The sequence below is a fragment of the Cololabis saira genome, chromosome 17 (genome assembly GCF_033807715.1).
Source record: "Cololabis saira isolate AMF1-May2022 chromosome 17, fColSai1.1, whole genome shotgun sequence".
NCBI lineage: Eukaryota > Metazoa > Chordata > Actinopteri > Beloniformes > Belonidae > Cololabis > Cololabis saira.
Window position 1 is genome coordinate 33,120,414 of NC_084603.1, and position 18,866 is coordinate 33,139,279.

Below are 18,866 nucleotides of genomic sequence, written 5' to 3' on the forward strand. Positions count from 1 at the left end.
AGTCTTCTCTACATAATATATATTTGTGTAATGATGGAAGACAGTTTAATGGGAATATATTATGGAAAACAAATACAAGTCTGTGCATTTATTCAGTAGTTTGAATTTACTATTAACAAAAAAAACAGCTTAAAAACAGCCTAACACAACACTGTGACTTTCTTTGAGGTGGCCTGAGACTGAAAATGTCTCATTCAGATTTGTAGGGCTCTGTGACATCACAGACCCATATGAGAGTATGATAGTTTTAATGTTGACTTTTTCCACAAAAAACTGTGACAATGTTATGTAAATGCCAATAAAAACAAAATGCAAAGATTTAAAATCTTTTCACAATAAAGGCATACAAAACATAATTTTTTTTATATGTCAAAATCTTGAGTAAAAAAGGTTATATTGAACTTGATGTCAGCAAAACATCTCAGAATTCGGGATATAAGCAACATAAGTGGGTGAAAGTAAGAAAATCCAAAGAAAATATTATGTTAATTAGCAAAAGGTAAGTGACCTGATTGGGGATAAAACTAGCAAAAACAAAAAAACTAATGTTCCTCACTGTCAAACTGTTTTGAGTATTGCATAATTAATAGTATATAATATCATTGGAGTATTGTGATAGTCTGGAGCCGTCTCTCTGTTCTTGATGCCTGAGATCTTGAGGCTGCAAAAACAGGTATGATCATACCTGGATCATAGCTCATCCAGTCCCAGAAACCAGGGTCTAACAACACAGATGTCAGTCCACAAATGCAGCTTTAAACTCTGGGAACTAGAAATGTCACTTTCTTCCCTGGGTCAAAGCTTATTTAAAATGAACTGAAGGGAAAATATCTGTTCAGACAAATTAAATGTTCAGTTCCTTAGTTATGATATTTGCAAATCTCTACATTTCCTGTACTGCGTCTGTGTGAGATAAGGGTGGACTCATGTCAGGTGTCTGACTTCCCTCCAAAACCAGCTGCTATACACACAGCTGTAAGGGCGTGGTTGAAATGGGAGCTGTTTTACTCTACTGTATTTCTGCAGTATTTTGACCAAAACATGTCATTAAGACCTCAGGAAACTGTGTTAGCCTTTGCAGCAAAGGAATGAGACTTATAGGGCCACTTATATAGGCCACTGGCTCTTCTACAACACATTCTGTTGTGGCATCCATCCATGGTAACTTCGTACAAACGCCCCTGCAGGTGGAGCAAAAGGCCTGTCTGGCCAGATGGGATTAAAATGCAGCGACAGTCACTGTTCAATTTACTGATGCTTAGTCGAGAAGCACATGGCATACTGAAATAGAGTATGCCTTTTCTTATACATGTAAAACACGTCTTTGACTGGAGACATGGAGTTGCTACAGTGTTTGACTGCATCTCTGTACCTATAATCAGACCTGAAGTCATTTCAGACATGCACACTCGTATACGCCCCACTTTTGCCGACTTGCATGACCTACTCTCGTCTGTCCCTGTGAACATCTGCATCCACTTCACTCCTCACTGCCCTTGTTGCTCTACAGTAAATAACAGAAACGTAGGCTCCAGGGTTTGTCAAGCTTCATTCAGCTATGGCTCCATCACTGCTACTTCAATTAGTACATTCAAATGAAAATATGAACACTTAACTGTGGGGAGTGACTAGTGACACGAGGACGTGGGCTAAAACTCCTGAAACTGAGACAGATCTGTTGACGCTTTGATGCATTATTAATGCATGATTAAGGCAAGTGGACGGCACTAAAAACACTTCTGCCAGTCACAAACGAAGCAGTGTCAAATATCCTTAATTTAGAAATGCTTTTAGTTTTCAAATGAGACCAAATCCGTATCGTGTGGACATGTTTTGCACAAGCAACGAGCCCTGCTGACCAGCTCCGCGAGGGAACATGGGCTTCACTACCAGCACTTTGGGCTTTCAGGGTGTCCTTTTGCTTTGAATCTGAAAACCGATTTAAGCTTTAGAAAAATAGCTCGAGGAAAATCTGGAGGCACTCTGCATGCATCATCTAACAATACTGACAATTTATAAGGGGCCTCGATGTGAATGCGGGAAAAGAAACTCTTTCGCTCCAAAAAACGTGAGCAGATGCAACCAGCATCACTTTGACAATGACTTCATGCCAAGTGTGGAGATTTGTGGTGCAATGAGTGAACGTAATGGCTTATATTAATAGAAATGTGTGTACTGTATGCGTGTGTGTGTAATGTAATGTGTGTATTAATCTCTGAGATAGGGACAAACACATACCATATGCCTCTGGCAAAGTGTTTTTTTCTCTCCACACAGACAGACTACGGGAGATGATTTATCTGATTTGTGCAGAAATGCTGGCACCCATAACAGCTTTACAGCGTTATACACCCGCACACACACGCACACACACAGCTAACACACACTCCCTGGCTTCGGAGAGCAGGCTCAGTACAGTCCTCTTCATGATAGAGACAGCAGCTTTAATTATGCAGCAATGGCAGACAGATTCTGTGGAGCACCTGAGGATGGGGCCGTAAAACCTGATTGATAAAGAGAGACAGAATATCTCTCAGAGCTGCCCTTTTGTTCATTACTTCATCAAACACTTCCTACAAAAAGGCCCTGCAGTGTTAACCAGAAGTACTCATTTATTTACTTGTTTTTAATCACCAACCACTGCTGAGACTTTCTGCTGCTTGTTTCACGACTCCAATGATTATTGGGATGCGTACAGTATCTGCAATAAAATGTCCTGAAAGGTAATAAAAAGCTAAAAAGCCAAACCGCTGTTAAATTTGAAGAACAAAGCGGGACTGGTGAGTGAAGAAATGTGAATGAAATGGCATGTTATGGCGTGAGTGACATTGAGCCAGACAATCACCGGTGCACGACGGTCTTGTGTACATTTTCAGATCACAGCATTTTTGTGTTCAGACTCTTAAAACACCACTGACCCCGTGTTTGCTGCTCTGTATTCAGAATCGTCTGTAACTGATCGCCTGCAGACTAAACTATGCGACTCAGGGAGCGTGGGCACAAAATAAACAAATGCAAATTCATCTGCATACGTCTCCATGGACTCTGCAGTAAATAAATAAATAATACAAAATCCAGCGTATCGTTTAGGCAATGAAAGTCAGCCCGGTCTCTTCTCGACATTATATTTTACAGCATCTATAAACTGTAATCTGCACCTCTAGAGCCACTGCAACTGAAGCAGTTACCACAATTAAACACAAAGGCCCAGTATTTTCTTTTCTGTATGTATATGGATTCATCTTGGGCCCAGTAACAGATGGGGTTTAAAGTGTATTCACGTGGATCTTTTTTGAAAAGTAACCAGACTTGTTTAGCAGCAGGCGCTCTGTCGTGACACAACATTCATGAAAACTGGAGGAAACACTTTATTAACCAGTCAGGATTATTAATGAGTTTAGGGAACTTTCTATACAGCGTTTGCACTCATTTCTCATCAATTCACAAACATTGTCTCAACATTAGGACAGAAACGTGCATAGTTTTAGCTATCTTGTTGCCGTGCAGCAGTGCTAACCAGTGAGCCACTTAGCCGCCCAGAGGGACTGGTAGTACTGGACCTCGGTAATGATCTGTTTGATTTTAAAGAGTCTGGTATCGTTTATCTTTGTTAAAACACTTGCTGTAAGAAATGTTTTGGGTTATTGAGTTTGCGCTATCGTAGAAGGAAATACTGAAAATGTTATTAATGAAAATCACACTAAAACAAATGAAACTAATACTCGTATGAAACTACTGCAGCACAAATGGCTAATGAGGACATACGTGACCCCTGAAAAACTCAATAAATGGTCCCCTGGCATTCCAGATACATGTGTAAAATGTATGACTGAGAAAGGTACTTTGATCCATTGTGTATGGGAATGCCCCAAGTTAGTAGCTTTCTGGAAGACGGTTGTCCATATTCTGAGCAGAATCACAGGTATCCGGGTACCCTGTTCAGCAAAACTTTGCATATTAGGTATATATCCGGACAATTTATCTTTCAACTCTAAGTGCAGGACTCTGATCAACTTCGGCCTCCTGCAGGCCAGAAGGAGGATTGCTTTTTCCTGGAGAGAGACTGAGGTTCCATCTACACAGTCCTGGATTAGGGAGATGACAATGTGTATTACGATGGAAAAGCTGACTTATGTGATTAGAGGTAAAGCACAAGAATTCGAAAAAATATGGACACCTTTAATGGACTTTCTCAAGCAACAATAGAATATATATGTCTGTAGAACAAGTGTGACAATCTAAGTTTGTCTGTTAGACTATTGAGTGTGACATTTTTTATTTTATTTTTCTTAGTCTTAGTTTTTTTTTTTTTTCCATTTAATTTTAATTATTTTATTTTTTTTGTCTTGTTTTCTGTCTTGTTTTATTTTTGTCTGTATGGACACGGCAGGACCTGCTTACATTTTGTTGGACAATTAATATGATACTTGCTGATTGCTTTGTCTTTTTTGTACATTTATATTGAAAATTAATAAAAATATTGTTCAAAAAAACAAAAAAAACAAATGAAACTACAGATGATTTTTTTGTAAATAAATATAAATCACTACACAGGAAGGTCGTGGCCAGGGGACAGAACATTCAAATCATAGCGTGAGAAAAGCAAGTCAGAGCAAGTATAAAAGTGAAAGGGCAACAGAGAAGAGGTGTTTTCCTGAGGGAGGTTCAAAAGAACAACACCATCTTCTGCTCCTCCGTGTTATTTAGCAACACGTCACAGGTGGATCCTTGTGCTACAATATGTGGGACGTAAATGCACTGAACTACATCATCAAGGGTGACATGGCTATGCACCGACGTAGACCCTTAGCTGTTTACAAAGTGAAATGAATCAGGAAATTAGTCATTGTACTAATTTGAGCCTTTTCTGTGTGAAACTGCAGATCTTTGGTCAGTTGAGCAACAAAGCCACAATATGTTCTGCTGTGAGACTGTGTTGCAAATGAAGCTGCAGCGTCGCGACAACGCTTCCAACTCATGAATATCAAGAGGAAGCAACTCTGTTATCTTTAAACACCCACATTTAGATGTTGCTGGAGTAATTACAGCCCACACAAAATGAACAGTGCCCAACGTTAACCCTGGCGACGTGACCAGCTATCGTTCACTGATGTTTTTCTGGACAAAAAAACAGGCAACTTGACCTCGAGCAAATTAACTTTAGTGCTCCAGTTATGCAATATTGTTAAACATAGAAATCTTCTAAGCTCTGGGGCTGTTAAACATGCTGTACCTATCTTTACTCTAATATCCGGTTTATAGCTGCTTGTTAGCCTTTAGCATGTGGTTAAACTCAGCAGCGATAAGGTGAGAAAGAGAGACACTGTTGGAACTTTGATTAAAAGTCATCTAACAATCTCTCTTGCTGTGTGAATTCAACACGCAGAGATGCTGGATTCTCACAACCTCATCCAAGTTTAACTAAAAACTGCCTCAGCCAGTAAACTGTAAATCTGCATGAGGCACAGCGAGTGATCACATTAAAAAAATTAATGATACAGTACATGCCAGAACACGTTTCTTAATGTTTTAGACTCGCTGATATTCTGAACTCACATCGTGTGTACATGTACATTCTGTGTGGACGTCAGGATGGAGAAGAAGATGAACAGAGAAATCAGAAATGGTCACCTCATGCATTTGTAGGTTGGTGTTAGGAACCCTCATGTTGGCCTCAAGGGCATTTTGGGAGTTAGAGGTGTAGTTTTTCAAGCTGCGGCTCTCCTTCAGGTGGACCTGGAGCTTCTCCCTGCGCCTCCTGAAGAGAAACAAGGACAGATGAATATCAGATTCATTTGAGCTAATTTATTGCAAATCCCTGTGCAGACCATTCATCTGACAAACTCATCATATATTACCACCTACAATTGTCAAACAATGTGAATTGACACATGCAATCTTTAATTAATTCATGCAGAGGCATATCATTAATGTCAAATATGTCAAATATATGCTGCATAGACAGGAGGGAAAAAAAGGGACATTAGCATTTAGTTTGAGCTTTGTTGGCTTTGATTACAGGACAGACTGGCCGTGGCTTCCATCTGATAAGGTTTTGCAGAGCCACATCATGAACAATGTTTTGATCCTGAGTTGCATTCGTTTCATCAAGATCTGATGCCGATCATAGGAGAACTGGACTTGCATGAAAACGTCTCCTCGGGCACATCCCAAAGTCTCTGAAAGGGCTCAAGTTCTGAACTCAATGATAGACAATCCGAGTGTGAAACTAACACTTCACGCTCCCTGAACCACTCTAACAATTTGAAAACAACCAGTCCAGCCATTGTCATCTCGCAACATACAGTAGCTGTGCCAGTGAAGAAGAAAAAAATGGCATAGTGGATGGGTGGAGGGATGCATGTTTATAATTTAACCCTTCTTAAACAGAGTTAAACCTTTTCAACAACCACAGAATCACCTTTCTTCTGCAGTACCTTCCCAGTGATGAGCTCTTCTGTATTTGCTTATTTTCTTCAATCCATACAGTTGTAGTTTTTATTTAGTCCGAGCAGTGCACATATACATTACTATTATTATTTTATTTATTTTTTTGACCTTGTCTGCACAGATATTAATAGTTAATACCATGCTGGTAAGAACCTAAAGCATTTTTGATATAAAATATATATGATACATTATTGTCGTTTTGTCAGTATGGTTTTTCACATATGTTAACACTTATATGCACTTAAACTGAAGTGGCTGTATCTCTGATATTTGCAATGTTTTATATATTTATATTGTAGTTATTTCCAGCCGTCGGGTTTACTGAGTCATAAAGAGCTGAGGGGTAAACTCTGGGCTGGCTCGGAGCACATAGATGGGATCAAAAAACTTTCACCCTCCTCTGTTATTTTTTTTCTTTAAAATGCTGCATTGAATCCTCTGTAGCATCATATTGATTTCTGAAACTTGTATCTGTCCTAGACAGATGTTCTTCTTATCAGGTATACAGTCTAAATGAGAAAAATAAGGAAATGGATGTGACCAAGGTCCCTTTTTCAAAGCCGAAGCCCTTCAGCAGTGGTTCCGAGAAAAACCGTGGTTACAATAGTGCCAAAGCAAGCATAAATGATAAAGACGTCCTTACTTATCTTTAGTATCCTCTTTCATTATTCTAAAAGGACATTAGGGAGAAGGTTCAAGACGTTCTCTGAATTCCATCCACTCATGCTTTGGATAAATGAGTCCAAAGAGAATGGCATTATAACAATTAGCTATACCTGATGATAAATGAGAGGAAGGACGTGTGTAACTGGAGAAGTTTTCCACCTACAGTCTGGCGTATCTCATAAACTTCTCCTGCAGCTTTGATGAAAAGTCAGAGGTAGTGAATATTCAGTTTTTAAATGATGCAACTCAAGTCCATCTGATATTTTCTGTTGAAGATTGAGTCAGAGCTGTTCATCAGGCAGATCAGAATGCTGTCTCATATTTAATGTGACTGCACCGAAAGACTGGGGTCACTGACCGATCAAGTGATTAGTTTGACCCCCTGCGTACAAAGACAGTGAGCCGACCTCGTCATGGAAGGTCAAGAGATGATCATGTTAGAGGAAGAGGAATAATCAGACCATGTGATGCAGAACAGAATCTGATTTCTTCTTATTCATCTGAAAGAAACTAGTGTGGTGTGTAGCTCTGACCAGTGCACATCACAAGCTCTTGATTACTGCACTTGTTGCACAAGCTTGTGCAATTAAACTCTCCTGGAGGGGGGGTGCTTCATGATGTTTTGCCAGAAGTTTTTTCTGGTTATCAGACAGAGTGGATATACAGTAGTCCACACAGATCGTGTCTGGCTGGGAGACTCCCTGCTGCATGCCAGCAGTGTAATGAAGTGTTTGCAAACAGCCTCGTGCTACGGTATTCTCTCCACCTCTGTGGCACTTTAATTACACCTATTACAAGACGCCCGTGACATTTGGAAGAGATGACTCTTAGTTAATCTGAGAGGTCCATTATTTCATTTAGAGTCATGTCACAATTTCTTTCATATTGTTTCAGCAAAAAACTATGCTTGCTGTTTATGTTAGATGGCTTTTACTGCAGTCGAAGTCTTTAGTGACATGTCGTGTATCATCTCACAACCCACACATTTTGTGCAGGACAAAAAGTTTCTCTTTGCCACTTCAACACTGATTCAGCTTTTAGTTCTTATGGAAAAAAACCCCAACAGAAGCAGAAACATTTTAAAATATAATCCTCTATATCAGCATGAATGGCTTTTAAGAGACATAATAACTGAAGCTATTCAGAATTTTGCAGGGAATTTCATGGACGATGCTACTCAATAAAACTTGGTGAACGACTATTATCTGACAGTCCTTGTCAACTAGTGGTAATTATGCTGCTTATCACAATATATTTTCTCTTTATATTAGTTTTGGGGCATCTTAACTCTTCTTTCAAAACAAACAAACAATCCTTTTGAAAATTAGGCAGCAGAAGCCTCAAATTACATACATTTTTATTCAAAACCAAATCAGAAAATCTTGGGTTATAGATATATAGATCATGTTAAAGAGCAAACAAAAAGATATGCTGCGACACATTCACTTTGATTTTTATTTCCTCACAGATACTATGAACTATAAAAAAGTTGTTTTGGAGGAATTCTAGTACTAGTAAGGAAGCGAAATGAAAACACTGACTCCTTTTAAAGGGCTGATGTCAACAGGTAAATGTGAAGCCTATTTGGTACTAAATGAGGAGAAATAGCTCCTCGTCAGATTCCACCTTTAGACTTTGACTGAAGGGGACCAAAGTTACATTCATAAACTCCAATAACTCTACATGTCTAATGGGCAGGGACGGATTAATAAGCAGGGATTGATTGCATGCTTTCTGAACGATAAAGCACTTCAGCTTTAGCTTCCACGCTCAGATCTAAGACTTCATTGCAAGAGCTGACTGACTGAAAGCTGTATTAATGAATACATGATTCTGTGTGAAGATGGGCAGAAGATCTCCACTTTGTCAACATATGTCTGAGAAAATCCTCTAAATGTTTAAAAAGCAATGTTCCTTAAGGAAAGTTAGGAAGGGAACATTTTCCTTTATATATATCATCAAATGAGCCTAGGAATTTGGAGGAACGTTTGACACCTTTGATCTTCGTGACATTACTTCAAAAACCATCGTTCATCAATAGCTGATGTAATGAAATGGGTAAGGGATTGCACTGAGAAACCTTTGTGAAGTATTCTGTTATGAGGCTACATTCACAAATGCCCCTTAAAACTTTACTGTGCAAGAAAAGGCCTTATTTGACCTGTCTGTGGGCTAGGAAGAGTCTGAAATGGACCGTCACATAGTGAAAGTGTATTGGGGTGATATGAATCAATATCATTTTTACGAGAGAAATGGGTGTCATGTCCTCCAGGCCAAAGAAGAAGAGGACCGTTCGCACCATTATCAGCAGCAAGTAAAAGAGCCAGGCTCTGTTATGATATGCAGTATTATGAGTGTCCTTGGAAAAGGTCATTTACACTTCTGTAAGAGCGGCATTACTGAAGTAAAGTACAGAGATTTGAAAGCAACATATGCTGCCTTCAATAAGCCATCCACTAAGGGCCCACAGGGTCCTCACCGTGCCGCTCTCAAACACAGATAAGTGAGGACGCTTGTGTCGGGAAAGGTATTCAACACAAATCAGTTGGTGCAACACACAACTTTAGCAGTCACAGGGGGCGAGTAGGATTAAGAAGGAGCACATGAGAGACAGAACCAGGGGTGGATATCCTGGACACAAAGTAAACAACACAGGATTGACAGGGTTTGGAAAGAGAAGGGGTAGTGAGTATATTGGTAGAAGGTTGCTGGAGATGGAGCTGCCATGCAGAAGACAAAGGGAAAGACTTGAGAAGAGATTTCTGGATGCGGTTAAAGAGGATATGCATCTGGTTTGTGTGACAGAGGAAAATGGGAAAGAAAGGGCCAGATTGAAATCGATGATCTGCTGCAGTGACTCCTAAAGACCGCATTGTTGTCGGCAATGTCCATGCATCTTTATAAGAGATGATATAAACCCAGTTCTGTGCACATTACAAAGGCACTGCTGAAGAAGAAGAGGCTACTGGAGTGGCCAGCCTGCAGTCCTGACATGTCATTTAATGACAATGAGTCTGACTTTGAAAATAAATGCAGAAACATACTGTTTTCAAGAAGAATGATATAAAAGAACAAGTTAAATGCCTCATTACTTGGTATCCTCAACTGCAGAACTAACAAGGAATAGCAACATCACAAGGTAGTAAAAGCTTTACCGTTTTATTTTTTATAGGGATGTGTTTTTAATTGCAAAAATGCAAAAATAGTTATAAATGTTTTAATTTTCATTGATATTATCCACGTCATCACTTGTGATCTGGGATTGTAAATACTCGGTGAACGAGAGCCCTTTCCGCAACAGGAATTCAAGAAGCGTCTGTCTTTAACTGAGCTGTATTTGTGTCAGGTTCTTCTGTTGGAGAAAACCTCTGACTTCATCGTTATTCAGGTCGCTCAGATCTGCATGAACGGTTCCTCCCTGCTCTGGATTTGTATGCATCTTCTCCACCGAACAAGCAAGTTCCCTGACTCAATTATGGATTCATTGAAAGCGCCTGTCCATCATACCTTGATCCGATTATCTTGTTGTCAGGCTGCTCACTCACTCGCATCATTATATTACAGCGTAAAGCCTATGAAATTACAGTGCCATCTATCACAGCCTGCTCCACAGTCCACACACCCCGTAATGGCAGAGCACTTCTACAAACCGGATGTCTGACCCATCCTGTTGAGATCCTTGCAGCCACAGATATATGCACGACACCATTCATACAGAGAGTTTTATGAACACATATTGCACTCAGCTTTACAAATGATGAAAACAGAGAAAGGGGAACAGAAAGTAGAGACGGTGCTGGACCCACTGATCTTTAGGCGATGACGGGACTGTAAATATATGTGTGCACACAAAGAGCTTTTGCAAATTGTTGGAAACGCCCAGAGACGGATTCCATACAAGATGTTTGTTGGCAAAACACGTTGCCTTAGCTTTCACAACACTGATAAAATGTCTCCCTGAGAATCTGGTCTGCGCTCATTTCCGCATCGATTTCCACTTAATATCTTGTGTCTAACTGAACCGAGCCTCAGGGCTCTCTTTAACAAATCATCTTTGCGACGTGCAGCCATGTCACCTGGGCTTTGTGTACTTATTTAAACAGTACAACAATCCGCTAACATTTAAAGACGTGTCTTTGGTCAGGAGGCTGTTCACATGGTGGATGCAGAACTTCTCTCTCTCTCAATGTAGGACTAGTATAATCAAATATATTATTCTTTTGCCTTTGGTCACATCTTATCTGCTTCAGGCAGAATCAGCAAATGTTTAGGAATGAGAAAAGTTGTGAATCATGTTATAGTGGATGTTTCCCCTAAATAAGCAGACCATAATCTTTTCCCAGGGATTAATCCCAGACTCGGTGCAGTGAGTGGATAGGTATTACTGGAAGATTAGATACAGCGCTGATCCTAATTGGTACCAGTGTATTTGAGACTTGCCCCCTAAGTGAAGTGGTTGCACTTGTATTTTATTCAGTTAATTGTATGGATTGTTATCCTCAAGGACAGGGATGCACGGCCACAGTTAGTTCATAATGAGTTAGAGCCAGCGGTTTTAAAGTTTTACTTGTTACTAGTTTGGTCAGCTAAGGTGAAATATAACGCTCTTGCTCCAGTGTTGCTGCACTTGAACCGTAACAGAACCTTGCGGTTTGTAACTGGTTCAAGTGCACGTACACATCATTGTAATTTGTATCAAATGGTTGAATGGACTTCACTGAGTCTAAGGAGAAAATCACATATGTTAATATTTATTGCAAAAGCATTACTGGGTAAACTACCTCTGTACATATCCAATTTATTAAAATATTACTCTAATAGCTATAACACTAGATCCTCAGAGAAAATTATCCTCATGGTCCCAAGCACTCGAACAGAGTTGGTAAATCGGCCTTTTCCTTTTATGCACCGCAAGCTAGGAATGAGCTACAACACATACTCAACTTGAAATATTTACCTTCTCTTAAAGGGATTGTGACATGAAAAACACATTTTTCTTGATTTTTTGTGTTTAGTTGGGTGTCTTGACATCAATTACACCCAAAAAAAACGAACTTTTAACATTCAGTGTATTGTGTGCTTTCTGGGAATTCCGCATATTTATGCAAAACGGCGCGTCTGGTTTGGTGGCGGACCGTTACGTATAGACCCGCTAAATCACCGCCCCCTCCACCCAGCTCCCTGCCCATCAGCACTGAGCCGCGGGCTGGAGGGAGAGAGACGTCTCTCCTCTCCACCCGCGCTCTCCTTTTTTTTTCGCCTACGACCTCAGATCAGACGAGACAAGGTGGAGGAGCGGGGCAATGATTGACAGGAAAGGGGGAAAAGGACGCGTTTTTCACTGCGCACCGTCATAAAAAAAGCCAGGCATGGAGTACTGAAGTGAAGTTTTTCTTGTTACACCCTTTTAGACACATTTGAGGGATATTGGCCAAGACTTTTAATAGTGTTAAAAGCATGTTAAAAATTATGTCACAATACCTTTAACATGTTCAAACATATGTTAAAATCAGTTTTCACAGAACAAAGTCATTGTTTTTAATCAAGTGTCATTCTTTGTCATGAATTTTTTTTAGTTTTCTGATCCTTGTATGTTTTATGTTTGTTTGTTTCTTGTTTTGATATGTTTATATTTTTTTTGTAAAGTTTCTTGTCCTTGTATGTATTTTCTTTTATATGAAACTGAATGTATTTTCTGCTGCCATCTTGACCAGGACTCCCTGGCAGAAGAGATATTGTATCTCAATGGGACTTTCCTGGATAAATAAAGGATGAATAAAAATAAAATAAGATTTGAAAATCTTTTTCAATTCATTTGTTCAGGACAGTGTCAATTCAGCCACTCGAAGCCCAATCTCAAATCATCATTGAATTCTAATTCAACTGCGGTATAGTGTTTATCTGTGTGTACTCTCTTGTGTGATCATCGTCTCACTTGTTGCGGCAGTACAGGGCCATGCACAGCGTTCCCAGCAGGCTGATTGCCATGGCGATCGATGTGATTGACAGCACCTGTCTCTTGTACACGTCTTTGCTCTCTGTGGAGAAACAAAACAGAGAGACACCGTATTAATGTCTGAACAACACACTCTTGGGAAATAAAACCATGGATGTTGTACAAATCCGTCAGAATGAGAGTGAGATGGAGGAAGGACAAAATGGGGAAAAATAACAACAACAACAAAGAAATCTGTGAGAAACTGAGATCCCACAGTCATTATTCACAGAGGCAGAATAAATACCAAACCGCTTCACCGTTACACAGATTTAAACATGATTTTGAGAATTGTTCTTGCCCACTTTTAGATTCTAATGTATTTTTCTGCAGCTCCCAAACAGACATTTAAATAATCAAACCACCAGTTAAGAAGCAAATAGCTTTCTGGGGCTTTTTTTTGTATTTACCTTGAAGATTCTTTTCAAGAGTAATTACTTTTGTAATAAACACACCTAGCAAAATGGAAATAAAATAACTACTCAAAACTAATTTACGATGAACAAACAAACACTTATTTACAGCTCTCCTGCAGCACCTGCTACTCCTCGTTATTGCAAAGCTCTACAGCTCATTTTATCAGCTCTACCACATCGAGTAATGGTCCAATAGACACCAGACATTGCTTTTGAAATGGATGCCACATGTAATGGAGCTTGAACACTTGGAGACAAGAAGAGTTATGGCACGGAGGGACACCATTAGTGGAGAAAAATGGAAGCTGTCTTGTTTGTTCCGAACAAGTAAATCACAGTTGCCTTCAGATACATTAATAGGCGATCAGTCAAGATTTATTTTGCAATGCTCAGACCTTGGAAAACCATGAAGATGACAGGTGTTGAGGTTTTACATTCAGGTGATTGAGACAAATTTTCACTGCAGATGGCTCTCAATGGCTATTTTAGTGAGGAAAGAAAATAATCACTGCTGGGAGCGGCACAATAAAGCACAGCTGCAGCTCACGTCTTGCTCAATGGCATCCTGGCACCAGTCAGTGGCGCAGAGTATTAATCCACTATTTCATGACCTTGTTATGGTGTTTAGGCATGTCGTGGAGTTCTCTTCAACTGAGATTACCACTGGAGTATTTCAGAAACTGTGCCACGCCCAGCTGTTGTATAATCCATCACACATGCAGCACACTGATCCTTGATATTGTGTACATCCAGGAATAAAATAGCCCACATTCATCCTTGATGTCTAAATTATGTCTCAGGCTGGTGTTGTTTTTATGCCACTTATCAGACTGCACCATCAGACTAGCTTAATAGCTATAATTACAGCATATAAAAAGGGGGATCTGAGGGTGGTCCGGCACAAATGCAACAAGCCTGTACAAGGCGGGAAACGAGAGAAAGCAGAAGAGAACATTTTTGAAATTCTGGAAAATAGACACGAGGACTCCAGGTGGAGTGGGGATACATACTTCCACTCCAGACATTTAGGTGATTGCCTGGTGTTGAGAACTAAACTGACACTGTTGTTTCAGTTTATTCTTGTCAGAATGAAAATAAAGAAGATTCAAATATATTTTTATATATTCTACATTCTGTGCGACTGACACATGGTTGCATTGTCATTGTAAACTAGGTATAAACGCACACATGCCCGTTAGGGATGGGCGGTATGGACTAAAAAATGTATCACGATTATTTCTGGCATTTATCCCGATAACGATAAAAATGACGATAAAAAAAATACCAATTCAACTCCACCTTTTCAACTATGAATCTATCTCGCTCTCAGATCCGCCATGTTTGTCATCAACGGGAATTTATCTTTCTTTCTTTCTTTCTTTCCTTCCTTCTTTTTTCCCTTCCTCTTTTCTCCCTTCCTTCCTCCTTTCCTCCTGCTCTTTCCTTCCTTCTTTCCTTCCTTCTTTTTTCCCTTCCTTCCTCCTTTCCTCCTGCTCTTTCCTTCCTTCTTTCCTTCCTTCTTTTTTCCCTTCCTTCCTCCTTTCCTCCTGCTCTTTCCTTCCTTCTTCCCTTCCTTCCTCCTTTCCTTGTTTTCTCCCTTCCTTCCTCCTTTCCTTGTTTTAAACTTTAAACTTTAAACTTTATTTATTTATATAGCACCAATTCATGCAGTGTAAGTGCAACTCATGGTGCTTTACATACAGAGATAAAATAACAATCAAAAGTACAATTTAAAACATCCCATACGACCCCACCCCCCACGCATACACACCCCCTCACTCACACTCATACACATGTGCATACACTCACACGCCCACACACACACACACACACAATAAGTGGACTGGTGACATGGCTTAGCACTAACGATCCAGGTGAGGAAAACACTACCTATGGGTGGCCGTCCACACCGAGAGGCTCCACCGACCATGACCACAAGGAGCATCGCCACAGAGACCCCCCCAACCTGGACAGACCAGGACAGACCCCACACAGAAGGTGGAGTCCCACCCCCAGCTACCCAGGCCTGAGGGATCCCCATGACGACACCCCCATGGGCGGAGCAGGCACACCTCCCAGTGTGGACGACCCCCCTGAGGAAACACTGGAGCTAAAAACTAAAAGATTAAAAGAAAGTAAAAAATGCCTAAAAAGTGTAAAATTTTAGAAAAATCTATACAAAACTTAAGATGAATAATACATAACATAAAATACAGAGTCACTCAAATGGATTAAAGGTCAGATAAAAGCCAAGCTAAAAAGGTGTGTCTTGAGCCTCCTTTTAAAAGTATCAACGTTCTCTGCGGTCCTGAGGTTCTCTGGCAGGCTGTTCCATAAATAAGGGCCATAATGGCTGAATGCAGCCTCACCGTGGGTTTTGGTCGCGGTTCGGGGAATGGTTAAGAGGCCGGTGCCAGAGGACCTCAGGGTCCGCGAGGGTTGATACGGTAAAAGCAGATCAGATAAATAAGATGGCCCAAGACCGTTAAGACATTTAAAAACCAGTAAAAGAACCTTAAAATCAATCCTGAAGCGGACGGGGAGCCAATGCAGCGATTTTAAAACAGGTGTAATGTGCTCCCGCCCTCTGGTCCTCGTCAGCACGCGAGCGGCTGAATTCTGTAATAGTTGTAGGTTCTTAATACTCTTTTTAGGAAGACCAGAGAGCAGGGCATTACAATAATCTAAACGACATGAGATAAAAGCATGCATCAGCACCTCCGTGCTGGCCTGAGAGAGAAACGGGCGGACTCTGGCTATATTCTTAAGATGGTAAAAACCTATCTTCGTAATATTCTTTATGTGTGGAATAAAAGTGAGCTCAGAGTCAAAAATAACACCCAGGTTCTTTACACATTTCGAAGGTTTAAAATCTTGTAGTTTTGGTAAAAGTTTCTCTCTCTGGCCTTCAGGACCAATAACTAAAACTTCTGTTTTGTCCTGGTTGAGCTGTAGGAAATTATCTGCCATCCATGACTTAATATCTAAAATACAGTTAAAAAGGGCATCAAGTGGCCCTGTGTCATCAGGAGACACAGCGATGTACAGCTGTGTGTCGTCAGCGTAGCTGTGGAAGCTGATGCCGTGTCTCCTGATGACGTCCCCCAAGGGAAGCATGTAAAGGTAAAAAAGAAGCGGACCTAAAATTGACCCTTGGGGGACCCCACACTTAATTTCATGCATTCTGGAGGAACATGTATCCAAACTTACAAAGAAAGATCGATCTGTGAGATAGGAGCGGAACCAGTTAAAAACAGTACCAGAGAGGCCCACCAGGTGCTTCAGTCTGTTTAATAAAATGTGATGGTCTACTGTATCGAAGGCGGCACTAAGATCCAGTAGAACCAAGACTGTCAGTTTGCGGTTATCTAAATTGCACCTGATGTCATTTAAAATCTTTAAAAGGGCTGTCTCGGTGCTGTGGTTCATCCTAAAGCCAGACTGAAATTTCTCTGAAATATTGTTTCTTATTAAAAAATAATTTACTTGGTTAAAAACCAGCTTTTCTAAAATCTTACTTAAAAAGGGTAAGTTGGATACAGGTCTGTAGTTATTAAAAATGCTGTGATCTAAATTGCTCTTCTTCAGAAGGGGCTTCACCACCGCCATTTTAAAGGCGGCAGGGAAGACACCCGTCTGAAGAGAGTAATTTACTATATTTAAAATATGTTCCTCAAAGAATTCATAAAATGTCTTTAAAAGTGATGTGGGAATAGGATCTAAAAGGCAGGTTGTTGGGTTTACCTGGGAGAAAACTCGACCAAGGGTCCTCGCATCAACCAGGGCAAAACTCTCCAGTGTTTCCTCGGATAAAAGCAACTGTCCAGATGTGTTAAAAATGACATTTTGATGTGGTAATAGACTGGACCTAATGTTGTCAATTTTACTTCCAAAGTGGTCTGCAAAATCCTCACAAAGATTGTCTGTTGGTGGTTGTGAGGAATTCTTAAAATGTACATTTGTTAAAAGATCGAAGGTGGAGAAAAGAAATCGAGGATTGTTTTTATTGTCTGTAATGAGTTTTGAGAAATGAGCTATCCTTGCCTGTTTGACGGTTTTATTGTAGGATTTGAGTTGTTGACGAAATATTTGATAATGTATTGTAAGTTTACTTTTTCTCCACCTTCTCTCAGCACTCCTGCATTTTCTTTTTGATTTTTTGACTTCCTCAGTTCTCCATGGGGGTGTAGGCTTAGTTTTTATGGTTTTTGTTAAAAGTGGAGCAACTGAGTTCAGCGTAGATTCCAGTTTCCTGTTAAAATTATCAACAATAAAATCACATGATGCAGGTAAAACATCAGCAGGAGTGCTCTCTAAAATCTCAATAAAATTTGCAGCCACTTCAGAAGTTAGGTAGCGTTTCCTCACCGTTCTCATCGAGGCTTCCTGATGATTAAGACTGGTGATGTTAAAAAACACGCAGTAATGGTCAGACACAGCCAGGTCGACAACAGAGGACACACCGGTGGACAGGCCATAGGTTATGACCAGGTCCAGGGTGTGTCCTCTGTTGTGAGTCGGCTGTGTGACATGTTGGGTAAAATCCATGCAGTTTAAGAGGTTTAAAAATTCTCTCGACAGTGGGTCGGAAGTATTGTCAATGTGTAGATTAAAATCACCAGTTATTAAAATTCTGTTGTAAGTGGTATGTATGACTGATAAAAACAGTGGAGTGATGGGGTGGTCTATAAACAGTTAAACAAAGAATAGGAGGACTGCTAAAAACAAAGGCAAGGTGTTCAAATGAGGAGTGGTTGTTAAAAGAGACCTCCTTTGTAGCTAATATGTTTTTAAAAATTGAAGCTGTGCCGCCTCCCTTTCTAACACCCCGTGTAGTAAATAAAAAATTAAAATTTGGTGGAGAAGCCTGGATGAGGGAAAATGCAGCGTCCGTGCCAAGCCATGTCTCTGTTAAAAGAATACCATCAAGTTTATGATGTACAATAAGATCATTTAAAATAAAGGTTTTGTTTAAAAGAGAGCGCACGTTCAACACAGCCAAGTTAATGTCTGTGTTGAACGTGCGCTCACGACCACAACGTACCGGGTTGATAAAAACAAGATTGTCTCTGTTAAAACCAGTGGGTCTGTGGATCTGACGGGGAAAACGGGTGGTGACCAGGGGATGAATTGGTTGAGGATCGGGTGTGTTGGTGGCGCCAGATGTAGCTGGTTTTATGGAGGAATTATCTGGTGGGGGTGGCAGTGGTGACTGTGACCTGTGGGGGAAGCTGGAGAGGGGGGCAGTGCTGTGAGCGGCTGGCTCCACAGGTGGAGAAGAAGACTCCGGGCCCGAGCTGGGAGTGTGGGTGTGGCCAGAAAATAGTCACTCCCGTGGA

General features: G+C 40.4%; 1 protein-coding gene across 1 annotated transcript in view; it reads right to left on the bottom strand.

Moving 5' to 3' along the window:
• LOC133463739 (pro-neuregulin-3, membrane-bound isoform) overlaps window positions 1–18,866 on the bottom strand; it is a 483,022-nt gene that overhangs the window by 24,139 nt on the left and 440,017 nt on the right. The window contains exons 5-6 of the mRNA XM_061745451.1: window positions 13,052–13,154; window positions 5,632–5,758 (exon numbers count right to left, since the gene is read on the bottom strand). Of these exons, the coding sequence (XP_061601435.1) occupies window positions 5,632–5,758; window positions 13,052–13,154 (230 nt within the window). The remainder of the gene's footprint in view (window positions 1–5,631; window positions 5,759–13,051; window positions 13,155–18,866) is intronic.